This window comes from Microcaecilia unicolor, chromosome 3 (genome assembly GCF_901765095.1).
Source record: "Microcaecilia unicolor chromosome 3, aMicUni1.1, whole genome shotgun sequence".
Classification (NCBI taxonomy): domain Eukaryota; kingdom Metazoa; phylum Chordata; class Amphibia; order Gymnophiona; family Siphonopidae; genus Microcaecilia; species Microcaecilia unicolor.
The window spans coordinates 127,100,744-127,123,772 of NC_044033.1; the positions used below are offsets into that span (position 1 = coordinate 127,100,744).

General features: G+C 45.1%; 1 protein-coding gene across 2 annotated transcripts in view; it reads left to right on the forward strand.

Moving 5' to 3' along the window:
- The window catches only part of PCSK2 (proprotein convertase subtilisin/kexin type 2), a 333,492-nt gene that overhangs the window by 287,510 nt on the left and 22,953 nt on the right, over positions 1-23,029 (forward strand). For both annotated transcript variants that reach the window (XM_030196350.1, XM_030196351.1), the window contains 3 exons: positions 626-841; positions 7,370-7,470; positions 21,577-21,804. In XM_030196350.1, coding sequence (XP_030052210.1) covers positions 626-841; positions 7,370-7,470; positions 21,577-21,804 — 545 coding nt within the window. The remainder of the gene's footprint in view (positions 1-625; positions 842-7,369; positions 7,471-21,576; positions 21,805-23,029) is intronic.

Consider the following 23,029-nt stretch of genomic DNA (forward strand, 5'->3'; position numbering starts at 1 on the left):
TTTGATTGGTGACACTGTTACGCCCACACTCCTCCCATTTCTGCACTCCTTTTTGGCAATGCCTAAAAAGATGCACATGTAAATTCTGAATATTGCCAATTAGTGTTGCAAATTGGCGTTATTGGCCAATTATCAACACTAATAGGCTTGTTAACTAATTGAGTGGCACACGTAACTTGTGCGCATGCACAATTTAATGCATGCTACTCACCATACCATATATGGAATTCAGCCCTTACTACCTCCTCAAGAAGAGGCGGTCAGTTCCCCCAAGCTAATTGCAAAAAGTCTTAAGGTATAGTAAAGCACGACCCAACAATTACTAAAGTGGACTAAGTGCTAAAACTTACCGCCAAAAAAGGGCCCCTAAGTGTTTGACAAAAAATCTTTTATATTTGAATGAGAAGTTATGGTATCACTTTATGCATATGAAGCTTCAGAGGGCTGTGATTAATATCTTTGGAGCTCTGTAGTCTTCAGCAGACAAAGCCATTTTGACTTCAGGCTGTAAACTATTTACCTACAATGAGTAATTCCTCTTGACAAGGACTGCTTGAAAGATTGGCACTGAGTTTACTTTGAAATATAGAATTTAACCTGAGAGATTCATTCCTTCTTCCCACAGGGTCGAGGCGGCAAGGGAAGTATCTATGTCTGGGCATCTGGAGATGGAGGCAGTTACGATGATTGCAATTGCGATGGCTATGCATCGAGCATGTGGACAATCTCTATTAACTCGGCAATCAATGATGGACGGACTGCTCTTTATGATGAAAGCTGCTCTTCCACCTTGGCCTCTACATTCAGCAATGGGAGGAAGAGAAATCCTGAAGCTGGTGTGGTGAGTTCAGATATTATTGTTACTCTAGCTCATCAGCTTGTCTTGGCTATCTCCGTTCTCTGTTTTAGAAAGCAACAGATGTTCTTTTGTTGAAACCAGTTTTTCTAATGCACAATGCAGGGTGATGTATTCACTGTGAGCTGATGATATTGGAAGTTAATATTTAAAAACACAAATCATCTTTTATGCTTCTTGGTTTTGTTTAGATTACATTTACAATATGCTCTAGGTCATGAAACCTTTTAGAATTGAGAGATTATTTTATTTATTCATATCACACTGGAACTATATCCACAGGAGCATAATTTAACTGGAATGGCTGGACAAATAAAAAAGTATATTACCTCAGAAATTTGTTTTGACACGTTTCTGTTACCATAAAATATTTACTGGGTCTTCTTTTATAGTTCTTCACACACCTAATGTACCAAAAATAAACTATCAGCAGGTTGAAACAAAGAGGATATTTGCACAGAGCGCATGATTGGCTGGCTGTCTCTTTAGGCAGCTCAGCAAGCGATCAAAATGTAAATAATGTTAAATTCTGAGATCGTGAATATGATAAATCATTTCCAAAACTTAAAACATTAAGAACAAGAGATCTATTTTACAGATCACAGATGCATGCTCTAAAGCACTGAGGGGTCCTTTTACTAAGGTGTGCTGAAAAATGGCTTCCGGTAGTGTAGGCACGGGTTTTGGGCGCGGGCCAATCCACTGTTCAGCATGCCTGTAAAAAAAGGCCTTTTTAAAGTTTTTGCTGAAAATGGACGTGTGGCAAAATCAAAATTGCCACACGTCCATTTTGGGTCTGCGAGCTTAACCGCCAACCATTGACCTAGTGGTAAAGACTCATGCGGTAACCTACACACACCAAATGCCACTTGGCATGCATCCGATACATGCGTACAAAAATAAAAATTATTTTTGGACGCTCATATCAGACATGCGCCAAAAATGAAATTACCACAATAGCCATACGGTATCTGGGTGGTAACTCAATTTTAGCACATGTTAGGCACACATAGATGCTTACATGGCTTAGTAAAAGGGCCCCTGATTTCCTAATTCATACTGAATCTTTTTGCTTTAGCTATACCAGTTATGATATTTCATGTATCAGTAGTCTATCTGCAGACTGAGGTTTCTAGGTTATATATTTTTCATGCTGTATTTCTTGTCTTGAAAACATTTAATATAATAATTTGCACTTCCATCGTTCTGAAGCTGACTTCCTGGCAGTGAAGCCGTGTAGTGTTCATAGGGTTCATAATCACCCAGGGAAAGAAACGCGACGTCAGAAGAAGGGACCAACCACAGGCCTCACACTCACTCTCAGTGCCCCGCCCTCGGAGGGAAGGGAAGGCTGCATATAATATTCACCCACCGGAAGTTCGTTCCCTCCCTCCGAGTTCCAGGGTCGTCGTCCGTCGTCCACCCCCCCTCCCAGTTCCAGCGTCCCCCCTCTCTCCCTCCCAATTCCAGGGTCCACCCTCCCTCCCAGTTCCAGGGTCATCGTCCCTCCCTCCCTCCCTTCCAGTTACAGGCCCCCTCCATCCGAATTACTGACTTACCTCGCGCGGTAAAAAGCGTGCAGGCTCGGCACTTACTTCAGTTTTCCCTTCTCTGTCTCTCAGCTCTGGTCCCGCCCTTGTGGAAACAGGAAATGAGGGTGGGACTAGAGCTGAGAAACAGAAAAGGGAAAACTGAAGTGCCGAGCCTGTACGCATTTTACTGCTGCTACCGGCCGCCGTAATCCCGACGAGGTAAGTCAGGATGACTTTTAAAAATCGGAGGGAGGGGGCCTAGAACTGGAAGGGAGGGAGGGAGGGACGACGACCCTGGAACTGGGAAGAAGGGAGGGGGGACCCTGGAGCTGGGAGGGAGGGAGGGGGACCCTGGAATTGGGAGGGGGGAGGAACCTGAAATTGGGAGGGGGAACGCTGGAACTTCTCTTAAAAACATTAATGGCAGAAGGTGATTACCTTGCTAGCGCCCGTTTCATTTCAATGAGAAACGGGCTTTTTTTTTTACTAGTAATCAGTATTACATATGGTAGATTATTTTACAACAAATTGCCTGTGTTTGGAGGTAGAAAACAAACCCATTTTAGACTGTATGCCTTTACAAAATAGGGGTAAACTGGCAGTAATCACAATTAGATTAAAGCCATGGGCACTTATGCTTGCTCAGGGTGCTATTTAACATATTTATACATGATCTGGAAATCAGAATGACAAGTGAGGTAATTAAATTTGCAGATGACACAAAATGATTCAAAGTTGTTAAAACACATGCAGATTGTGAAAAATTGCAGGAAAGCCTTAGGAAATGGGAAGCCTGGGCATCTAAATGGAAGATGAAGTTTAATGTGGACAAATGCAAAGTGGTGCACATTGAGAAGAATAATTCATATCAGAAGGGCTATTGTATAGTTACCTGATACTAGGGTTGGGAATCAGCACACAAGAAAAAGATCTAGGTGTCATTATACACAATATACTGAAATCTTTGGCCCAGTTTTCAGTGGCAGCCAAAAAAGCAAACAAGATGCTAGGAATTATTAGGAAGGGATGGTAAATAATACCAAGAATAATATAATATCTCTGTAGCGCTCCATGGTGTGACCTCACCTTGAGTATTATATTCAGTTCTGGTCACCCTATCTCAAAAAAGATATAACAGGATTAGAAAAGGTTCAAGGAAGAGCAACTAAAAGGGATGGAACTCTTCTCATATGAGGAAAGACTAAATTTTAGGCTCTTCTGCCTGGAAAAGAGACGGCTCTTAACAAGAAATAACAAGCACTAATTGGCAAAAATTTGAATTTACATGCATACATTGCTGAGCGTATTCTGTAATGTACTACTCCTAAATTCTAATGCTCACAGGCAAGAAGGGGCATAGTTAGGGGGGGCGTGGAAATGGGCATTTTGTGATCGTTCCAAAATCTATGCACGTTTTTATAAAATATGGGTCAGTACACGTAAATCTACATGCAGGGATTTACACCAGCTTTTCATTGGTGTAAATGGGCACACATAGATTCAGTCGCAATAATTACACCTAAGCCTAGCAGCTGACTGTGAATAGTCAGTGGAGATAACCAGTTATCATCTACTGACTCTCCATGATTAGGTGTTAAAACATTATTTAACCGGCCCGGAGTCGTTCCTGGCTGGTTAAATAGTTTTAAATATCAGCCTGCCTGTTTTCTCTTGTCAACCTAACTATGCAGCCAGTAATGCTTCTTTTTAATCCAGCTGAGGGTATGAGTGCTATGAAATATCATATCTGCTTTTAACAGCTGCAAGTAGGGCAATGTTAGCCAGGGCAATTTACTTGTTAAATTTTGGTAATTGTCTTTGAAAACTATACTTCCCAGTTATATATCTTGAAATTAGTATTACCTGTACACTAGTGACACACAGATGTTACATTTTGAAAATGGAGCAGACATTTTGTTTCTTTCTGCTATTCAATTCAGAACTTAAAGATTCTTGCACAGCATATAAATGTCACTTAGAAAGAGATTTGTATTTCGTCTTGCAGCAAAAGAGAGAGAGAGAGAGCGAATGAAGGACAAAGGGGCCCTTTTACTAAAGGGAATTAAGCCCTTACCCACGGATTCTATATAGCGCATCTAGAATTACGTGCAATTCTGCATGTAAATCTGGGCATATTTTATAACTACGCACATAGATTAATTGGTTTAACAAGCAGGTAAGCATTGTTAACAGCTCTTAACAAGCAATAACGAGCACTAATTGGCAAAAATTAGAATTTACGCACATACATTGTTAAGCTTATTCTGTAATGTACTGTGCCTAAATTCTAAATGTGCAAGGGCAAAAAGGGGCATGGTTAGGGGCCGTGGAAATGGACATTTTGTGGGTGTTCCAAAATCTACAGACATTGGGCCAGTGCGCAAATATCCAAGCGCAGCGATTTACACCATCTTTTAGTTGGCGTAAATGGACGTGTGTAGATTCAGTCGCATTAACTATGCCTAAGCATATTTTAAATACTGCATGTAACTGTCTAGTGTGCATAAATTTTAGGCGCCATATATAGAATCGGGCCCTTAATGTACAGTTAGCAGGCAAACAGGCTACTGCAGAAACGTGTTGAAGTGTTTTGCGGTATTTTGCCTGTTAGTGCACTGTAAACTGCACATTAGAGATTTTTGTAAAAGATTTCTGGGAGGTATTGTGGCATGCAAGGGGAATAGGCATGGAAGCATTAACCAGCTGGTGTTATGCTTAACGCACACTAACTGGATAAACAGAGTTAACATGGGAGCGCTTACCCCTGGATTCTATATATGGTGCTTAGATTTGCATGTCCAAGATGCACGTGCAAATTGAATAACGAGCCCTTAACTTCCAGTAATTGGGTGCTAACAGTGGTTAATTGGCACCACTTAGGAATTGCGCATGCAACTAAAAAGGGACACAGCCATGGGCAAGTTAGGGGCATTTGAAAAAGTTTCACATGCAGTTACAGAATACTGTCTCAGTATGCCTAACGAGTGCCAACACTTATACCAGATTTCAGCAGCTGTAGGTCTGGCACCTACAGTTAGCCACAGGCATTGGCGATAAGAGGTGAATTCTGTATATGGTTTTGAAAAAAGCACTGCCGAAAAAAACACTATTCTATAAACTGCACTTAAAGTTAGGTGCAGTTTATAGAATAAAGCTTACACCCGAGAATCATGCCTAACTTTAGGCATGGCCACATGGTGCAAATCCTCATTTGTATCCCTCTTATTCTATAACTACACATGTACATTTTAGGAACACCCCCATTCCACCCGTGACCCTCCCATTTCTGCGGCACCTTTTTGAACTCACATGTAAAATTTAGGCATGGATCCCGTGCCTAAATTTATGCACATATATTTCAATTAAATCTAATTATTGCCAATAATTGCTTGTTAACAAGCCAATAATTATCAGCACTAGCTCATTATTCAATTAGGGCCCTGTTTACTAAGCCACGCTGTAGGCGCACTAATATTTGTGTTAACACTAGAGACACCCATAGGAAAATATGAGTGTCTGTAGCATTAGCACATGCTAAAAACGCTAGCACACCTTAGTAAACAGGGCCCTTAAATTGGGCCAATTTTTAGCAACTTTTATAGAATTTGGGAGTAAGTGCTACTCTATAATGGCATACGCCCTTTGTAGAATACTGCTTAGATCCTCTTTTTTTTTTTTTTTGCGTCCATACTTGAGCACTATTTATAGAATTCCTCTCTTAGCACCTCCTAAATAGAGGTGATAAGTGCTCCAGCGATAAAGCAGGCAACCTGAATTTTAATAAATGAAAATGCCTTTAAAATTGCCACGTTAGATTTTCAGTTAACCTGCAGGAAACTCCCACATTTGGCTATGTTAATTCCAAATATTAATGTATTTTGGAAAAGGGCCCTAAAGAGAGAATGAATGCCTGTACAAAAAGCAAAAGAAAAATACCTCCATTTCAGTCTATTTTTAGGAGTAATGCGCATGTATTTCCCAGCTCTGGAGACACTGTGAATGCCTTACCCTGGACATTCCAGTTCCTCTCTTGATTCCATATGCAAAATGGGGCTTCACACGTGCATTTAATTTTGCGCACACTAATTACTCTGGATTCTAGATAGCAGGAGCATAGCCAGACCTCGCGGCGAGAGGGGGCCAGAGTCCGAGGTGGGGGGGCACATTTTGGTGTACAGCAAGAATAAGTCAAACATAGGCAATAGACAATTACAGCAGTAAAAATATACAAATAACAATACAAGGTATTGCATAGTATGGTATATTACATTTGCACATATAGAACTCCCAACATGCAGAGATTTCAAAAGGGTGTGGTGGGATATGGGTTGGGTGTGGTTAAAAAGTAGCTGATCTACAGCCATCCTGTAGATATACTGCATTTAAAAGCAATTGTCAACTGTGATACTATTCTTTCATATTGCTGCAATTGTAAGAATGCACAGCCGGATACAGGGACAGAGCCAGGGTTTCTGGCACCTCCTGCAAACTAGAAATTGGTGCTCCTGGAACAGCCACAACCATCCTGCCTCCACTGCCACATAGCACAGAAAATAAACTCTGGAACAAATCTTGCAGTCTCATGTCTCGCGAGACTTGTATTGGCCTTTTTTCTTGCACTGCATGCCTGACAACTAAAAAGCTAAGCTATGTGATGCATACATGACCAGCACAACAGAGGTAACAGAGAAGTGCTTGTGGCAGCTTTTGATGCCCCCGAAGTCAGCACTCCCTGCCATGCTTACTATGTTGTGCCAGCCTTGAAAGATGCAAATTCTCACACTTACCTTTAGAGTTTATTTCATCCTTAGTTTCCACTGTTTCACACCACAACATAATGAGCTTGCTTTCTAGACAAGAATCTCAGTCAGCTGTGAAATTTATTAATCTCTAACTTCAAACTTTCTGCTACAAAAAAATGTATAAACTTCAGTAGAAGACAATTATTTTTTTTTCTATTCATTTTGATCTGCCTTCACAGGCTACAACAGACTTATATGGCAACTGCACTTTACGGCATTCTGGAACATCTGCAGCAGCACCAGAGGCAGCTGGAGTATTTGCATTGGCACTGGAGGCTAAGTATGTTAAAATAAAAGCTTGGGACAAATGCAGAAGTATTTTGGAACAAAAAGAGCAGTGAGGCTAGTGGCACTATTCAGGCTAATCCACTGGCTCCCCAGCCAGTCAGACTTTCAGGATATCCACAATGAATATTCATGAGAGAGATTGCATGCAGAGGAGGAAGTGCATGCAAATCTCTCTCACGAATATCAATTTATTGAGGTGAGAGCTTTCAAGTGCAAGAGTTCACCTACTCAGATATATCCAAATTACAGTGTTTTGCAAAATGTAATTATTTATCTATTTATTTATTTATTGGGATCTATTAACTGCCTTTATGAAGAGATTCACCCAAGGTGTTGTACAGCAGGTACAGTTTAACATAAAACTTACAATTTTGTTAACAATATAACAATAGTAAAATAACCAAGAATAAACATAAATATAATAAATGAAGTAAACTTGAAAAACAGTAAATTGAAACCTAATAATAGAACTACCATGAAACAGTATCAAAAATATACACATTTAACAGCACTGGAATTCAAATACCAGAGATATAATGTTAGCATAATGCTAATGATGCAACTAATGAGCATGTATTAGAACATTCAACTAACATAGATATGATGCTAAAGATAGACCTTGTAGTCTTCCACTGGAGAAAGCAAGCGAGTGAATCAGCAGAGAGAATCTCTAGGTAACTTATAGCTATAACTAAGGTGGGAGAAAGAAGGAAAGAAGCAGGGAAGTCTGGAAAGAATCCAGATAAATATTTCAGTTATATGCTTGTTTCATTCTTCTCTCTCACATTAAAACGTCAATCTTTTGTTGTGTTGCTTATGTTCTTTGTGCAGTTACCTATATATTCTCTCTGGACCAGATGTACTAAGCATGGGCCAAGTGCCCAACTAAGCCAATTAAATTTTGACTGCTGAGGACAAAGAGAAATCTCAGCTGTCATCAGCTTGCAGCTGAAAAATCATTTAAACATAGATGGCCAAAATGCCATCACCTACAATTTGAACTGCTTTTTCTACTCCCAACAATCAACACTGGGTGTCACTTCAGGAACTTCTTCAGGACTGCTAAATTTATCTACCTTGTGATATTTAGTAATTAAATGTAGATGCTCGGACCCAGACAGTTTGCAGGGGAGATGATCTAGCAGTGTATAGGCATGGGGTATATGCATGTGCAGGAAATGATGCTGGTTGAGGGCTAGGAGTAATGTACAGGTCTTTATAAAGACTGTTTGCATATAAGTGATGTGCTGTCACAGTGCTGAAGTAATGTCACAATGAAACAATCAGTATCGCAGGGCAGTCGTAAGTACCCCGATTGAGCCGTGTCGAGTCTGTATATAAGTTTTAAAGAATAAAACTGGTTTGGTTAAACCAAAGGTCGGACTAACTGCCCTTCATTTCCCACTTCTGGAATTCTTGCTGGCTTCTCCGTGGGATTTTTTTCTGTGTTCAGTTTCTGTTTGGTTTCTGTCAGTGTTGAGGACGTGGAATTCAATGGGTGGTTTTAGATGGGGGTGTTTGAGGTGTGTAAGGGGTACATATAGGAGGATAGGGGAATGAAGGTGTGGGGGCATGGGAGAAAATTATATTTAGAGTGTGAGGGGCATATGGGAGTATGTGTGGGGTATGTACTGCATATGGTGGATAGAGTTGCATAAGTGTGTGTGTGTTGGGAGAGGGATATATATATATATATATATATATATATATATATATATATATATATATATATATATATAATAAAACGCACCCTCAACATTCTGAGGACATCGTTCTGAAGTCACTCAGACTCCCAGAACGGTTCGTAAGTTCGTGGTGGTGAAGCCACTGAACGACTTGCTGCCCCGCCCTCGCGTCAAACGTCATGACGTTGAGGGCGGAAAACCAACAGAAAAATGAAAGAAGGGACCGCATCAAGGAAGGGGGAGGAGTACTCCTCCCCCTGCCAAGGAAACGCTGGCTACCAACCTAGAAAACCACCCAAAAGCTACATAGATAAAATGGAGCCCCGCCAACAGAATGACCGAGGTCCAACACCCCCTGCCCCCCTCACGCAACGCCCCCCCCCAAAAAAACAACCAACAAACCTCAACAGAAGAAAACAAATCCCACAAAAAACAGGAGGTGCAACACCCCCCCCCCCCAAGCCACCCACCGTCGCGTACCTTTGCTGGCGGGGGACACGAAACCCCGCCAGCATAAGTCCTGTCTTCAGACTCCGGCGTGATCTTCAGCATTACTAGCCTCTGCAGGCAGGGCTTCTGTGCGTCTGACGTCATGCACGTACAGGACGTCAGATGCACATAACCCCGTCCAGCAGAGGCTAGCAATGCTGAAGAACATGCTGAGTCAGCAGACAACACAGGACTTCTGCTGGCGGGATTTTGGGTCCCCCGCCAGCAAAACTACGCAACGGTGGGTGGGATGGCGGCGGCAGCGGGACTATCGTGGTGGGTGGGATGGATGGCGGCGGCGGCGGGACATCGCGCAGAGGAGGCAGTGACAGCAAAAAACAAACCCCTGCAATCTAGCAGCGCTTCCTTCACTCATCTTCAAAGCACCGCTTCCAGAAACCCCTGCCCCCACACACACACACTCACTCACTCATCTGGCAGCGCTACCAGACCCCCCCCCCCACACCCCTCTTCATCCAAGTTGAACACCACAACACACCCCCCACAACCCTCCAACACACACACTCTCTCTCTAAAAATCTCATCTGCCAGCGCATCCTGAACCCCTCCCACACACACATACACTCTGTCTCATATGGCAGCGCTTCCAGAAACCACGTACACACACACACATATACACACACACACACACTCACTCTCATCTGGCAGCGCTTCCTAAAACCCCTGCCACACCCACACACAGTCACTCACTAATCTGGCAGCTGTTGCTAAACCCCCCCCCCCCCCCCCCACACACACACACACTCACTCACTCACTCTCATTTAGCCACACTTCCTGAACCACCCCACCACCACCACACACACACACACACACACACACACACACACACACACACACTCTGTCTCTCATCTGGCAGCACTACCTGAACCCCCCCCCCCCCCCACACACACACACAAACTCACTCTCATCTGCAAACGCTTGATAAACCACCCCCCCCACACTCATCTGGCAGCGCTTCCAGACCCCCCCCCCCACACCCCTCTTCTTCCAAACTGAACCACCCAACACACCCCCCACACCCCTCCAACATACACACTCTCACAAAATCTCATCTGCCAATGCTTCCTGAACCCCCCCTCCACGCACCCCACCCCCACACAATCACTCTGTCTCATCTGGCAGTGCTTCCTGAAACCCCTGCCACCCCCCCCCCCCACACACACACACAGTCACTCACTAATCTGGCAGCCATACCTGAAACCCCCCCCCCAACACACACACACACTTACTCACTCACTCTCATTTAGCCCCGCTTCCTGAACCCCCCCCCCCCCTACACACACACTCACTCTCTCTCTCATCTGGCAGCGCTTCCTGTACCCCCTGCCCCCCCACACACACATACACTCCCTCACTCTGTCATCTGCCATTGCTTCCTGAACCCCCCCCCCCCCAACACACACACACACACACACTCACTCACTCATCTGGCAGCGCTTCCTGAACCACCCACACCCCTCTTTTTCCAAGCTGAACCCCCCAACACACCCCCCATACCCCCAAAACACACACACCCACACTCTCATCTGGCAGCGCTTCCAGAAACCCCATACACACACACACTCACTCTCTCTCAACTGGCAGCGCTTCATGAAACCCCATACACACACACTCACTCTCTCTCTCATCTGGCAGCGCTTCCTGTACCCCCTGCCCCCCCCCACACACACACACACACTCCCTCACTCTGTCATCTTCCATTGCTTCCTGAACCCCCCCCCCCCCCCCCCCCCCCCCCACACACACACACACTCACTCTCTCACTTTCATCTGGCAGGCATCCTGAATTCCCCACACCCCTCTTCTTCCAAGCTGAACCCCTCCAACACATCCCCCCCACCCCCCACACACACTCTCTCTCTCTCTTCCTCTCCTCCAGCACACCAATTGCTTAGGTGCAGTGGCAGCAATCTCAAACACCAGAGAAAGAGGGGGGCCTGACACCATAGAGAGAGAGGGAGGGAGGTATCTCTGTCACACACACACACACTCTCTCTCTCTCACACACTCTCTCTCTCTCTCTCACAGACAATGTGTTTCTGTCTCTCACTCTCATACACTCTATGTCTCACAGTGTATCACATTCACTCTCTATGTGTCACACAGTCACTTACATACTCGCTTGGTCTCATACACTCAGTCTCACAGACAATCTGTGCCTCACACACACTCTCATTCTCGCACACACTGTATCTGTGTGAAACACACTCTCTCTCTCTCTATCACACTGTGTCTCCCATACGCAATTGCACACACTCTCATTCTCACACACACACTCTCTCACAGACACACTCACACCCAGACTCACTCTCTCTCTCTCTCTCACACACACACACACTCGCACTTTCACTCTCTCTATCACACACAGTCACTCTCACATACACTCTCCAAAACGTACACACTATGAGGAAAACCTTGCTAGCGCCCGTTTCATATGTGTCAGAAACGGGCCTTTTTTACTAGTATATATATATATATATATATGTGTGTGTGTGTGTGTGTGTGTCATATTGTCTTTATTGAAACTTGCAACAAGACAAACCAAGCATACAAACAAGCGATAAAACAAGCAATAAAACCCGCTAACTAATACATAAATAAAACCTTACTGGCCAAAACCCCCGCCCCTCAACAAACCCTCCCACTCAGGGAGGCTGAAACGAAAAACCCCTCCAATGCCTTGCCCACTGTAGTCCAGAACAATGCTCCTTCTCCCTCACTGCCAGCTGCTGGACAAAATGTACCACATCCCCTGCCACCTCCTGTACAGACAGCCACTTCCGATATAATGAAGCTTGGCAGCGTGCCTGCCACAGGAAGTAACAAAGGGCTGCAGCGATGATATACAGTGTCTCCCTACACCACCCCTTTCCTTTTGGAAACCCTCCATAGGCCCATTCTGCATAAGATAGCTGGTGGAAGAAAGGAATCCCTAATTGGCGGGCTACTGCCTGACAGACTTGTTGATTGAACGGGCACTTGAGGAGGAAGTGGTCCATTGTTTCATCCTCCGTCACGCACTCCCCCCTCGGGCACTTACGATCATTGCTGTTTCTATTTTTCATGTTAGCTCGAACATAAAGCCGGCTGTGGAAAGTCAGCCAGGCCATGTCCGCGATCTTCCGGGGGAGGCGTGATGAATTGAGGAAAGCCAGACCTTCCTCCTGTATTGGACCTGGGCAGTCCCTCAAGGCTAGACGTGTTGAAAAGTGTGTCTGAATAATGCGGTGTTGTAGCTGCCTCCTGTCCTCCTTCTGGATTTCCTGTACTGTGATACCCCATCTCTTCACCAATCTCAACAGAGGTGAGATGTACTGTGGCAAGTATCCCGCCTTCCCTCGCAGGGGCATTGCCTGACCTCCCCTCACCCAATCCCTCAAGTACCGCTGAAGCCAGGAGGCCATGCAGTCTGCCCAAGCTGGCCTCCCTTCCCGCAAGACCCCTCCCAGATTTTGTTGGAAAAAGAAACAACTAAAATGTACCACAGGGTTGACCATTCCCAACCCCCCCTCCCTTTTGGGCAAATAGGTCACCTCCCTCCGGATAATATTCATCCTGTTCCCCCATAGCTGTTGGAAAAACAAGCTGTATACTCTGGCATGTAAAGATATAGGCAGAAAACAGACCTTGGATATGAACAGGAGAAGGGGTATCAGATAGGTCTTAATGACATGCAGTTTTTCCACAAACCGCAACTTATATGATTTCCACTGGGCCACCCTTTCCTCGACTCTCCCCAGCCCCTTCTCCCAGTTGATCGTATCATAGTCCTGTCTGCCTACCCAGAGACCCAGGATCCGTACTTCATCCCTTGCTACTAGGTACTGACTGGGAAGTTTGAAAGCTGGTCTGCCCTGTCCTACCCAAATTGCGGAGCTCTTATCCTGGTTTATCTGGGCCCCCGCAGCCTGTGTGTATTCTGCCATCCAGGTCTGAACTCGCTCGGCTTCCTCCTTGCTACTGATTACTACTGTGACATCATCTGCGTAGGCGACACATCGCCATGTGTGTGAACCCAAAGAGATGCCCTCTAGTTGACCGCTAAACCCTCCACTCAACCTTCTGAGGAAAGGATCTAAGGAAAGGACGTACAGCAAGGGGCTGAGGGGACACCCCTGCCATACCCCTGACCTCACTGCAAAGCTCTTGCCCACCCAACCATTTATCAGAGTGCTACTCCTTGCATTGCGATACAAAGTCTGGATCCACCCTATAAACTGGTCGGGTATCCCATAGCACCGAAGCACTAGCCATAGGTACTCCTGGGACACCCTGTCAAAAGCCTTAGACTGATCAAGGGTCAGCAAATACTTTCCCTTTGTCCCACCTTGACTCCTTTCCACTATTTCACGGATGGTACAAACTGCTTCCACTGCCCCTTTCCCCTTCACCGAGCAAAACTGTGCTGAGGACAAGAGACCACCCACTGCCCCAGCCAGGCGGTTGTAAATAATCCTGGCCATTATTTTCCTATCTACATTCAGAAGACTTATGGGTCTCCAGTTCTCGATAAGTTCCAGATTTCCCTTCTTTGCGAGGAGAACCAAAATAGAACACTGCTGTGAAAGGGCCAAACGCCCGTTCTGCAAACAATTATTAAAAATTGCAGCTAACACTGGAATCAGGACCACACGGAATTTTTTGTGGAACTCTGGGGTCAGCCCATCGGGACCCGGAGTTGTACGTGCTGATAGCGTATCAATAGCATCATCTACCTCTCCTGTGGTAATGGGCCTAAGCAGTTGTTCCATCTCCCCCTCCGAAACCTTTTCCAAGCCTGGGGCACTCTGCACGTATGATAGCATGAAGTTAGAAACCAAGCTCTCTTCCCCCCACAATTGGGTGTAAAACCGAATGACCCTGGCCTCAATTGAACGTTGGTTCGTCAATCGCTGCCCTGCTTCATCTCTCATAGCATAAATGACCTTGTGTCCTACTGCTACCTTGCAATTCTGGAAAGGATCCGGGGAATACCGATGCCCATATTCCCTTTCCAGAAGCAAAGCAGCGTATCAATCATATTGCAACAGCCTCAACTGGGCCTGCAAAGCTTCTATCTCTCCCTTCTCCAGATCGTTGGAGACCGCGTGGTCCAATTGCTTACGAAGACGACAGCATTGTGCCTGTAACCCCTGACTCTGCTTCCTGGCTAGGGACCGGAAAAGGGCCTTGACTCGCCCCTTTACCATGTCCCACCAGGCTCCCTTATCATCCATCACCTCCCATAGTGTTTCTTGGTCTGCTAAAAAACCCTCAAATATTTGTCTGTTTTCCTCTACTTCTAATAACTTTGCACTCAGTTTCCAAAATCCTGGGCCTTTCTGCGCCCCTTCGCATATTGTTAAGACTGTGGAAACTAAGGCATGATCTGAATATTCCGTCCATCTATTCGGCTGCCCCTGAAACCTAGCCAACCCGCCTACAAAGAGCCAGTCAATACGGCTCTCCATGTCTCCCCTTCTAAAAGTGAACCCCTTCCCTCCTGCCACCTCCAGTCTTGCCTGTTTTACAATTGCTGCCAGCTGGAGGCTGTCATAACCCACCTGACGCCTGGACCCCTTTCTATCTGCTTGCTGTAAGACCATATTAAAGTCTCCTCCAAATACCACCAATTTGCTTGTATATAAATACGGTTTCACACGGAGCAACAGCTGCTTGCGTTCCCAACTAATCTGGGGCCCATAAAAGTTAATGATTCGCATTGCTACCCCTCTAATGAAAACATCTAAGACGACACACCTCCCTATCTCCACCTCTATTTCCCTCGTAATCTCCACTTATCGGGTGGCAAAAAGAATAGCCACCCCTGCGCATCTCTCTTTGGCCAGAGACCAGAATGAGGGCCCCCCTTTCCAATCTCTCTTGGCCCGGTGCAGGAGCTGCAAAGAATCCAAATGAGTCTCCTGCAACAGGATGCAGTCTACCTTGCACTGGGTCAAATCGCTAAAGGCGACAAATCTAGTTCTCTCTGCCTTTATGCTGGCTACATTCAGAGTTGCAAAGATTAAGGACAAGGCAGCCATGGTTTATTTCTTAAATTTCTTACCCCTCCTCATCTCTTCACCGCAATCCCTCTTCACAGATATTCCTGCCCCCATCATTTCTTCAGGATCCTCTATAATTTCTTCTAATTCCAAATCCTCCCACTCTGAGTCATCTTCCCCGGCTTTCTTTCTACCCTTTTTTTTCTTGGTTTCCTCTGGACCAGCCCTTTCCCCTTTCACCCCTTCCTTACCCTCCTCTATTTCCTGCATGAGGCCCTTCGTTAAACTTGTAGGATGTGATGTTAGACTTGGGGGTAACACTGCTGGCTCCTCTCTGTTAAGTCTTTCAGATGATTCATTCCTCGCTCCCGTCCCCTCCCTCCTCTTCTCCTCCAAAACCTCCCTTTGGGGTGGATTCACCTCAAGATCACCCTCTCCTTCGCCTGAAACCTGAAACACTGCATATCGATTACTCTGGCTCTTCTCCAGAATATCTGTTCTCCCCGCTCGGGCTAGCCCCCTCCCCTCCTTCCTCCGACCCCCCTTCCCTCCATGTTTCCCTACCAGGGTCCATGCTTCCCCTTCTTCTCCCCCCTTCTCCCCACCTCCTTCTTCCATCCTTTCACAAATACCCCTTCTTTGAATGTGATCCAAACCTGATGCCCTTTTCTCCCCCTTTCCCTTTCCCTTAGTGCCTGCCTCTGTATGAATATCGGTATTTGATTTCTCCATTAATCCCTTTAATGCTTCCCGCTTCTGTCCTTGTATCCTTGTAGTTTCTGCTTGTGCCCCTTCCTCCCCCCTCCTCTCTCCCTCTACCTGATTGTGCGATGCTTGTGGGCACTTGCTAAAAGGGTGCCCCAAGCCCCCACACAGGTTACAGCATATGGTAGTGCAGTCGCTGGTGTCATGATCTGTACTGCCACATCGAGAGCACTTTAACACTGTACACGACATGCTTAAGTGACGGAAAGATCCGCACCTGTAGCACTGTCTGGGTTGTCCTGCATAAAAGCATTGAATTCGATCCCTTCCAATGTATGCGGCTGAAGGTATATGTTGGGTGACATAGCCTGCCTGTTTTAATTTTACAAGGGCACTCCACCCCCCCGCCCACACACGACTCTGGTCTGGTATTTTGCTTAATGGGGTCCTAATTTCAGCATACCGTCCCAACCAGTACGCCAGCTCTGCAGCCGTAAGAGACTCATTATGTACCAAAATGGTAATCTGGACTGCGTCCTGTCTACTGATGGGGACAGCCTTAAAATCCACCCATCTACCCTGATGCTGCACCTCTGTGTACTTTTCCCAAAACAGGTCCAAACCTCGCCCTGTTAAGAAACTAATATCATATTCAGGGATTCCCACAGGGTGTATGCATGCATACAAATCTTCAGGGATAAAGCCAAGGGAGAATACCATTCTTAAAACAACCTCTCTAGGTGGTGCTACCCCTGTGCCCACCCAACGCAGCTGGACAACATTTCGACGTTTTGGGGTAACACCGCTCCCGGGACCCCGCAACGGACCAGAAAATGGATTTCCCCTTGTCCCCATGTCTGACTCCTGCCTCCCCTCCTCCTTCCCTGTCTCTGCCCCTCCTCCCCGTACTACTGCTGCAAAGGATAAAGGGGCTGATACCAGTATGCTCCCCCCTTCCCCACTCCCTTCCCCAACATCCTCTTCTTGCCTTCCTCCCCTCTCCCTCTCTTCCCCTCCCTCCTCTCCCATGTCCACTAACCCCACTATGTTCAGTTCACTTGTGTTGTTTCTGTCTCTTCCCCCTCTGCAATATTCTACTTCCAGTCCTTTGCCAGTTGCTGCTGTTCCCAACCAGCACTCGTTCCCTTGCTCTGCAACTGTCCCACTCAGACCAGGTCTGGGATCTGTCTCCTCTTGTAGCTGACACTCTCCTCCGTGCACTTTCTCTGTTTCTGACACTGTCATACTCAGTCTGAGTCTTGGCTCCGCCTCCTGGTGCAGCTGACACTCTCCTTCATGTACTCTCTCTGTATCTGGCACTGTCTTACTCAGTCTGGGTCTTGGCTCTGCCTCCTGGTGCAGCTGACACTCTCCTCCATGCACTGTCTTACTGGGTCTGGGACTTGGCTCCGCCCCCTGGTGCAACTGACACTCTCCTTCATGTACTCTCTCTGTATCTGGCACTGTCTTACTCAGTCTGGGTCTTGGCTCCACCTCCTGGTGCAGCTGACACTCTCCACAATTCTCTCTCTCCTTTCTGGGACTCCTGCTTTGATGGGCATGAGTTTCTGAGAAGCTCCCTTCTGCTCTTTCTTCTTGTTTCTGAGTGGCAGAATCTATTGGGAGCCCCTGCCTGTCACTGAGCTTCCCCCATGATGTCATCAGCACTTCTGATTGAGATTGGATGGCAGCTCTTGGACAGCCCTGCTCAGAGGTCTGCCCTATCAATTCTGTCCATGAATGACTGTGGTGTTCCCACGATGTTCCCGCCCTCTGTCCACCATATTTGCTCTCAGCTTCTTCCATCTCTTGTAGTACTCCATTACTCCATTCCTGTACTTTCCCATCCTCTTTAGTCTCTGTCTCCATCTGCAAAACCCCTTGTTTTTGCTCTACTTTCCCTCCCGTTGTTCCTGGTAACTTCTGTACTTGCTCAGTGTGTAGTGATTCTTCTCCTACCTCAGCATTCAAACTGTTCTGATTCTCCTCAGCATTCAAACTGTTCTGATTCTCCAGGCTGTCTTTCTTCTCTGTCTCTCCCAGCAAACCTGAGCTCTTCTCTGTGGGTTCGGCTATGCCCTGCCAGCTCTCTAAGTATAATGGACGTTTTTGAATTTTTTTCAGTTTCATAGCTCTTTTGTGTTCCAAACTTGCCAGGCTCTCTTGCTGCATGCAGTGCTGGAGCCCCTCCTTATCCCCAGTACCTGCCACAACCTGACTAGGAGCCTCTGTTCTACAAGGCTGGTAAGTGGATGGAGCACCTAGCTCTTGGGAATCCTGTAGGAAATAAAATACTGGTGATAACTGGGAATTATTTGTGTCAGTCTTGTCTTTTCCTCCTTCTGGCTGCTGCTGTTTCTCTTCCCCTGCTGTCCCTTCCAGCATAGCCTCTGGGGTGTCTGGAACCACGGAGTCCTGTGTGTCTCTGGGTTCTGCTTCCTGCTGGATCTGAGACTGCGTCTGGGTCTGCTGCATGCGTTCCCTGTTCAGGAAAACCTCACGAAGGGGATTATCTCTGCAGTTCTTTAGTTTTTGCAGCTGCCTTTGTTTTGCTGTAAGCCGCTTCTGGAGTGCTTCAACTCCCTTAACATACTTGTCTCGTGGGCCAGTGGAAGCCAGGTTACACATAGTTTTTGCTAGCTTCAGCCGCTTCCTCAGTACCTCTATTTCACCTTCTACTCGATTCATTTTCTTCACTGATCTAATTACCTCTTCAGGAGTCATATGCTGGGCCTCTTTCTTCTGCCAGGCCCTAGGCCTGGATTCCTTCTCCTCCTCTTCTTCCTCACTAACGTCCTCTTCAGACTCTCCACTATTCTCTTCCACCACCTCTCCTCTGATACTGGATGCAGAGGACCCTGCTCTGGAACCCGGGCCCTGCCTTCTTGCCCCCTGTTCTTCACCCAGCTTAGGAATGTTATGGCCAGGACTTACAGTCAGGGTGAGCTGGCTCCTCAGCAAGCGCTGCTGGGCTCTGGTCCTTCCTCCGTCCACAGGCCTGGGCTCTCCTGGTTCTCCTGGTTGCATGCTTGGGGCTTGGGTGGAGGAAGCCTCCCCTTCATAGTGTTTCTCAGCTCCAAGTGTGCTAGGCCTTTCAGCCTGGGGCCCTCCTGCAGGGGGGCCCCCTCCCCTCTGCATTGTTCAGCAGCCACAGGGTACAGCAGCTCTCCTTTCAACACCTCTTCACCACAGGTCTGTACTCTGCAAGTGTGTGTGTGTGTGTGTAGGAGGGGTGCATATTGAGAGTGTGTGTGTGAAGGTCGCGTGGTCAGGTCAGGGTGTGTGTTACAAAAATGCATACCAATGGATGGAAAGACACACATCCCTCGCCACCTGACCATACACTTGTCACACACATAAAGCATACATGAAGCCTTGATAACAGATACTCATGCTATTGTAAATTATTAGTACTGGTAGTTTTATTGTTTGTTTTCCTTTATTTGTCTTTTTATTTGCAGTGAGCTGTTAACATTTTAAACTTTTTTTTGTTTCCCAATCTATTAACATCTAGCGTATCATGATCTATGTAAGCAAAACATCATGTCTTCTAATTATGCTACAGACTTTAAAGTTTGCTTATGAAAATAGCCATTAAACTAAGGTGATCCAATAGCAACCTGCCATTTGGGAGAGATGAACTAGTCATAGTAGCCCCCTTTGACCTCATCATCCCCAGATGGAATTTAAAGCCTTACTTTTCTTACAAGAAAGTGGAACGACTAGTGCTGATGTCATTGAGCTATCTGATCATCTTATTAAGAAACGATTCATATGCCCCCCCCCCCTAGCTATGCCACTCTTTGCTGCGTGTTGAGGCTCCCTTTTACCACAGCGGGTAAAAGGTGCTTTTTTTTCAAAAAGGAAGTAAATGGCCTTTTACTTGGTCAGCACATTGGTGTATGTCCACTTACTGCTGGAGCACTCCTGTTTTATGCCACGACGAGAAACAATGAAGAAATAAATCTGGAGCAGTCTTCAGTAAATAGCTGTCGCAGGGATCCAATAAACAATGTGAAAATGAATATTTAGAAAGAAATAATTATCAGAATCTAATGTTGGCAAAAAAAGGAGGACCACACCCTATCTGCTGGAGAGCACCCTATAGGACTGATAGGTAAATTAAAATGATCAATCAAGATAGAGCTAGGGCAATTTACTTCAATTTTATGTGCAAAAATAATTTGCTTTATTATTATTATTATTTATCACATTTACATTATTATTCAAGCATACATCTTGAAAGTGGAGAAAGATGATTTTAAGTCAGAAAAACAGTTGACAAGGAAATACAATAATATCTGGAGGCATTATACAATACTAAAGGAAATTAGAAATCTAAGATAACCAAATAGCTTCTAAACTTACAAAAAATGAAAAAGGCGGCTGAGAAGGGCGCCCAGGAATAATTACTTTTTACAGAGTTGAAGTTGTTATTGTCCTTGGAATTGGTCTAGGTGACTCCGCCTGTTTAGTTTCCAAGAATGAGTTTAATTGTTGTGATTCAAAGAAGCATATTTAACTGAATTAAATTTTGCAAGTTGAACAGCAGATGGAATTGGTTCTTTAATGACTGATACAGTTTGAGTATCTAACAATGAACTGACTAAGGAATAAAGCTTTCTAATACTTAATGAGGGTTCACCTATCTGCTTGGCAAAGTAAGATGTTGTGAACTTAAAAAATAATATAAGAACCAGCACCTATTGGGAGCCCGTAGTTCAGTGTATTGCGCTTAATAAATGTGCCCACAACTCAAAAATGCTAATAAATCACATAAAATCAAGTCAGTGACTTATCTGTACATACAGCAAGACTTGTGGCAGACTGAAAAAAAACTGCAGATCAACGAGGTGCCTTGTTTCGTATTCTTCAGGAGCCATCATTGCAGATAATATTCGACTGTCTACATTAACACTGTTCCACAGCCTCTATGGGAATCATAGTGATTTGTTAATATGTTCAGAGAGTTTTTGCGTTGTTGTTTGAGGTACTCTCTCTGGACAGAAATTATATTTTGCAAGTACTACTTTTAACAATTTTATAAAAGGCCTTTTCTGCATATAAAATTGGCTTTACGTGTGGAAAAACCTTTACAAAATCTACCCCATCTCTGTGCCTCTGTGTTGCCAAATGCTACTGCAATTTCTAGTCTCCTTTGAGCCTTAGTAACCAACTGTGCATTAACCCATTCCACCATTATTCTTTTCCAGTCCTGATTTGACTTGGCGAGATATGCAACACTTGACCGTGCTTACGTCCAAAAGGAATCAGCTTCATGATGAAGTTCATCGATGGCGTAGGAATGGAGTTGGTCTGGAGTTTAACCATTTGTTTGGCTATGGCGTATTAGATGCAGGGGCGATGGTAAAAATGGCTGAAGACTGGAAGACCATCCCTGAGAGATTTCATTGTGTGGGAGGTTCCATCCAAGAACCACAGTAAGTGGAAACTTACTAGTTCTCTATGAACAAGCCTGTCCAGGGATAAGAAGTTTGGTTAATTGCACATTTTTTATAGGCAATCCTTGTTGCTTCAGAATAGCTTTGAAATACAGGATATGTTGTTGATATTTCCTCTGTCACTGCATGTCATTATCAAATGAAATTTAGCAGAAAAACATACTTTTTTTGACATTCACTGATGAGTGAGCACTCTTTGGAAATAATGCACAGAGGGCTAGATTCTATATATAGCACCCGAAAACTCCGTCTATATGCCTAAATTTTGGCGTACTTTATAGAATAAGGCTAAATTTCCATGCAGATCATAGAATATGCCAAGTGCCTGTCCTTGTGACTAAATTCAATCACAGGCAGTTACGCCAAGTAAAACTTGGTGTAATTCCCGACACCTAAATTAGGTGCAGACTGGGTGTATTTTATAACAACGTGCATAGATTTGAGAAATGCTCATGGCCCTCCCATTCCACACCCATGGCCACGCACCTTTTCAACTATGCAATTTAGAATTTATGTGCATCACGTTGCAGAATACGCTTAGACAGTTGTTTGCAAAAAATTCTAATTAATGTCAATTAGTGTCAATAATTGCTTATTAAGTGGCAATTATCAACACTGACTGGCTTGTTAATTAATTAAGTTGTGTATGCAAATCTGGAATACAACCAGATTTGCACCCACAGCTTAAGTTGTGGCGTGCTATATAGAATCTGTGGGACTATGTGGAAAGAGAGCACACTATTTCCTGACAATGGAACCACCATGCTTGTGTGAACTATTGCACGTATACAAACTATTGTGCCTGCACAAACTTGTGCATGCATGCACACCTTATAGAGAAAATAGAGCACCCTGTTTTCACATACCTCCTAATTCTATAACCTTAGTGGACCTTTTACAAAGGCATGCTAGCATTTTTAGCCGATGCTAAAAATAAGCTTGCACTAACCACTAGAGACTCCCATATATTCCTATGGGTGTCTCTAGCATTTAGCATGCGTTAAAAATGCTACCACACCTTTGTAAAAAAAAAAAAAAACCCTTAGGGCGCCTTTTACCAAGCTGTGGCAAAAGGGGGCCAGGACTGGCATTGGCTCGTGTTTTACATGCTCGCCAAGGCCCTATTTTACTGCACCCTGGTAAAAGAGAAGGTCTCACATTCCTGCAGGAAATGGCCAGGCAGCAAGTAAAGCAATTGCCGTGC